The following is a 4,988-nucleotide window of genomic DNA, read 5'->3' on the forward strand; positions in this document are numbered from 1 at the left end:
CTCTCAGACTGAAGAAGTCTCTTGGAGGAGAGACGAAACGTTTCATTAAAAAAGAACCCGTCCAGARGACCTATACAATTTTTTTTCTTTTTTTAAATTATGAATAATGAAAAATATTTCATGAGTTTAGAATTATATATGCATTCAGTTATTTTACAATTACATTGTCACATTGTTCATGTAGATAGTTATTTCCATAATGTTTTATTTATTTAGTTAATTATGAATACTTTGGGGCTCCATAGTCTGACTCTAAAACTTGTTCTACAAACTCGCTACTTTTTAACCAGAAAACTGCTGTGTACCTCCTCACCACTTGGTGGCGGTAGTGCTTCCTTTTGTTTAATGCAAACGAATAAGAAACTGGAGGAGAAACAGCGCGGGTGATCCAAAACCAAACAACTAAACTTTCCTCACGGAAATATTCTGAAGTAATTCTGCCACAAATTCACAGTCCGCGGGAAACACCTTGAGAAACGTAAGCGATTTGTGTAATACGAGTTAATGTCGTTTGAATACATTTAAGTCAGGCTGTTTTAGCTTGTACTTGATTTTCGTAAAAGCTAACAAATGTCACGTTAAACCTTTCAGTTTGCTTTATTCTCCGCTTTAAGGATGTTGAGAACTTCCCGTTTGAAGCGTGAGCTTCAGATGTTGAGCACCGAGCCTCCTCCCGGGATAACTTGTTGGCAGACCGAGGAACAGATTGATGACCTCCGTGCACGTGAGAACACATCACACTCAATCTAAAACCACTGTCAAAAAAAATGTTGACAAAGCAGCAAAACGAGGACGCACACGTGTTCTACTTTCACTAATGACCAAGTGATGTGTTACTGGCGTGTTAGAAATATTTACAAAAGATATTTTGTTATGACTCATAGTGATGCTTTTTAGTGCCTCATTGAGATCCCTGTTGGAGTCCCAGTTAATTGAGTTATTTGGAAAAGCCACATGCCTCTTTCACAGATGATGTACAACCTTTGCTGTTAAACCTCACAAGCTCAGAAAAATGCATGTGAAGTAGGGTTGAGTGATATTGGCAATAAATAATAATAATAATAATAATAATAATAATAATAATAATAATAATAATAATAATAATAATGAAATGTGGCATTTGGCTGAAAATTGATGATTAATAGAAGACAGTTGCATGTTTTTTGTTTTTACTAAATCAGTTGGGCTACCCTGCATTGTAAAGTTATGCTTCAATATCAAACTAACATTTTCATTTTAACAGGTTGAAATAGTAAATTTTTGTGTATTGAAAGCCACCTTTTACACAATGTGGAGTGGCAGCACATCTTTTAACGCAGTATGCTAGGAGCTCATAAAAAGCAAATATTAACTGGTGACAGTTTTTCTGATGACTAATTGCACACAATACGACTTTGCCCGACATTAATKAAATAATGATGATGCAAGATGCAAAAGGCAAAAAATTGCAATCACATCTGAAGCTGCAAAAACTCTTTTAAAAGATGTTTTACGCACAAGGGTTTTAACTGAAGAAGGCTGCAGAGTGTTTTATGTTGACCTCTGTGTAGGGCTTGTTTTTGGGCACCACAGTTGTCTGGAATAAGACGAGCCTTTATGCACAATAGAGAAGGCTTCAGGAGTTCTGTGCTATAAGTTGGGGTCTGACCAACTTTGGAGGGGTAGCCCAKAAGTGTCTGATATTTTGGGACACAAAACACCTGATAAACTTGGGATCAGAAACAACATTTCAGCAAATCATATTTCTACATAAAATCAAATTAACCTTAAAGGAATTAGAAACCCAAACCTAAAAACTGAACATCCTGCAAGAAAAAAATATTTTATTTGATAAGTATTTTGGGCTATTAGCTTTTGTAATTTGATTGTTATTGAAGACAATGAGTTGAATCAGTATAAAGGTGAGTCTGAAACAATTACAGAAATAAAAATGAGTAATATACTTTGTCTGTGACTGTGATTATTAACAAAACATTATGACCAGTTTAGTATTTGTGTGAGTCTGTGTGCTGCCACTTTTACAACGATGATACAATACTCTCATTACTTTCTGTAATTTTTGTTGCAGTACGGTAGTTCTTTTTTTAACTTACGCAGTTTTTCTTACACAGYAGTTTCTCATTTAATCTAAGCGTTTTGAACTTTTTATAATTATTCCTATAAACATGCTACAGAATTGATTTTTTTGGTGCTGTCGTAGGTTAACATAGTTAATATTATTTTTATTCATAATTTAAGTTTCTCAATTTCTGTAAAAAAAATTTTATGTGTGTGTTTCATTCTGCTTAAACCAGTTCACTTTCCCTCACAGAGATTGTAGGCGGAGAAGGAACTCCTTATGAAGGTGGAGTCTTCTCCCTGGAGATCAAGATTCCGGAGAGGTTTCTTTTTTTGTGCTTTAATGTGGATAAAACTCTTTCAGCCGTTTGCCAAATACACTCACTTCTGTGTCTTTTTCGTACTGTTTGCAGATATCCCTTTCAGCCTCCAAAAATGCGATTCTTGACTCCCATCTACCACCCAAACATTGATAACTCTGGGCGTATTTGTCACGATGCTCTCAAACTCCCACCAAAGGTTATAATCAGAAGTATAAAAGAGACTTTKTAATGTGTTTTGCTCAAATGATCTGTGTGGTTTACACAATTATGTAGTTTTTATTTCTTTACTGTGTTTAATATGACAGTACCTACATGTGCTGAATATAGTGTTTTGTGTATTTTCTTTTTTTTTTTTTCAGGGTGCCTGGAAGCCATCTCTAAACATCTCCACAGTTCTCACTTCTATTCAGTTACTCATGGCTGAGCCCAATCCAGATGACCCACTTATGGCTGATATAGTAAGTCACATGAAACGTCATCACACATATAACCATCTGTTTAATCAATGTCACAAACATACATAATTACATGGAGCCATKAAGAAATTTTGGTATCAGCATTTATGTAACAATAGCTTTATGGAATTCATATTTTTGAGATGTTAAAATAATTTAGAACAATTGTTATGCCTTAAATTGAGATTATTTTGGAATGTTCTATTATTTTTTGAAAAATACTGGAATGACGTTTCTCATAAGTCTGTTATTTTAGATGTAGACAGAAATATTTAAGATTTAAAATATTTTTGAAACCTCCTTATTTTCAGTAGTATGGGACATTTTAAGAGTKAAAACATGGATTTCTGTGTAACTCATGTCTTTTTTATTTTTAACTAATTTTTTCCTTCTTTTTTGTTTGAAATGCAGTCATCGGAGTTCAAATATAACAAACACCTGTTTTTTGAGAAAGCCAAGAAATGGACACAGGAACATGCAGTTCAGAAGAACACTGTAAGTCACTTGTCTTTTTTAACACTGGGTCCTGGTAAAGGGAATGGATTGATTTTCACACATGGCACTGATGTAGGAAGATCATATTAGCCCTTCTTGTTAGTGTTTTGTAAAGGAGGCTAATGTGTGTGACTGGTTCACTGCCATTCTATTTGAACAGTTTTTATTTAATCAAGCACTCATTGCATAGATAGGATGTCACTTACTTCACGGTATTCTGTTCTGTTCTGTTAGTCATTTGTATTTACTTCTTTGAACCACAAGGTTGTGCTGTTGAGCTTTATATAGAAYCCACGTCTTGACTCGCCACTGATGTTTTTTTCTTAAAGAAAATTTACATTTTGTCATGTGTTCTAAAGTGTTCTTGAACAATAACACACAACTTTGCCAATCTGCATTGTATAGACACAACACTTTTTTTTGCTTCAGTTTGGTGTCTTCAACATGTGTCTCAAACAAGTTTAATGTGAAGTGGTTTGACTTAATCACATACTGTAGATAAGTTTGAAACTGGTCATGTAGGATGATTGCAGTGATTGAAATAGCCCAAATTCCAAAGAAAAACACAAGACCTTAAAACCAAATAAAAATATTGATCAAAACAAAAAAAGAAACAATAAGTGAAAGTAGCATTCCAGGAAGGACAGCATATTGCCCACTGCCTTGCATCCGAAAATTTGATCTAGTGAACTCAGACAGAGTACATGTTGGAGATGAGTGTGAGCTACACTAAACCAAGGCTCTTTTTTGTTTGTTTGTTTGTTTTAAAAAAAGGATTGAGTTAGACATTTCTAGGTTTACTAAAGTTGCTTAGCTGTGACTTCAAACATTAATTAGTTAAAGATGTACCTTGGATTATTACTTTATAAGCATTTCATTAATCCATTCAGTAGTTCATTAAGTATTTTGTTAACAGTCAAGCAAATGAACATACAAGGGAAATTAAATTATTGCCCACATTTTGTCACACTTGGCAATAATACACAGAGTGACTTCTACGCCACACCTGCACGTTTCATTTTTTACTTTAAATGCAAGGAGGAGCACAAATAAGCTGATAGCTCTATCCTAAATCCATTTGCAACGGGTTTCTGTTCAGGGAGCTGTGGAGGTCAACAAAGAAAATGTTCCGAATCAGAAAGTCTCATCCCGAAAGCGACAGGAGCTCACTGGCCAGCAGGAGACCGAAGACCCAGCGAAGAAACGTTGCGCATAGCTCAACTTTTCTTTACAGTAACCAGCATGCATTGCACATCTGTTAACATTTTTTAAAACTTGTGATGTACTCTAATACCATCCTTCATTTAAGATGTACATAAATTGATTGGAGGATATATTGTTTTAACAAATTTATTTGTGTTTTTTCTGTTGAGATATTAAAGTTCATGAATACATTATATAGAGTGTGGTCTTATTTATCATGGGGGTGTGTTTTTGTGTGTTCGCATAGTCGGAGTCATTAAAATAAAGTATGAAAATCATAATTTTATTCAAACAAATGCGTAACAGTTGTATATTAAGTATGTACAACCTAAATGGTACGTTTTCTTTTTTTTTACAAACTAAGATTTTTATATATATATAAAATTATATATTTGTTTATAAAAAGGAGACAAACATCATAAGGCTGTAGTGAGTCAATACCATAGTTCAGAGG

General features: G+C 34.2%; 1 protein-coding gene across 2 annotated transcripts; it reads left to right on the forward strand.

Moving 5' to 3' along the window:
* Window positions 1-67: 67 nt before the first annotated feature.
* ube2t (ubiquitin-conjugating enzyme E2T (putative)) lies at window positions 68-4,728 on the forward strand. Of its 2 annotated transcripts, none has more exons than XM_014017905.1 (7): window positions 68-478; window positions 615-724; window positions 2,312-2,381; window positions 2,472-2,577; window positions 2,741-2,839; window positions 3,248-3,331; window positions 4,431-4,728. In XM_014017905.1, exons 2-7 carry the CDS (start codon window positions 616-618, stop codon window positions 4,545-4,547), a joined length of 585 nt encoding a protein of 194 aa, XP_013873359.1. In that variant the 5' UTR covers window positions 68-478; window position 615; the 3' UTR covers window positions 4,548-4,728. The 2 variants fall into 2 exon arrangements, with proteins under 2 accessions (XP_013873359.1, XP_013873369.1); XM_014017915.1 differs by having other exon boundaries at window positions 309-478; window positions 592-724.
* The last annotated feature ends 260 nt before the right edge of the window (window positions 4,729-4,988 follow it).

The sequence above is a fragment of the Austrofundulus limnaeus genome, unplaced genomic scaffold (assembly GCF_001266775.1).
Source record: "Austrofundulus limnaeus strain Quisiro unplaced genomic scaffold, Austrofundulus_limnaeus-1.0 Scaffold3, whole genome shotgun sequence".
In the NCBI taxonomy this organism is placed as follows: domain Eukaryota; kingdom Metazoa; phylum Chordata; class Actinopteri; order Cyprinodontiformes; family Rivulidae; genus Austrofundulus; species Austrofundulus limnaeus.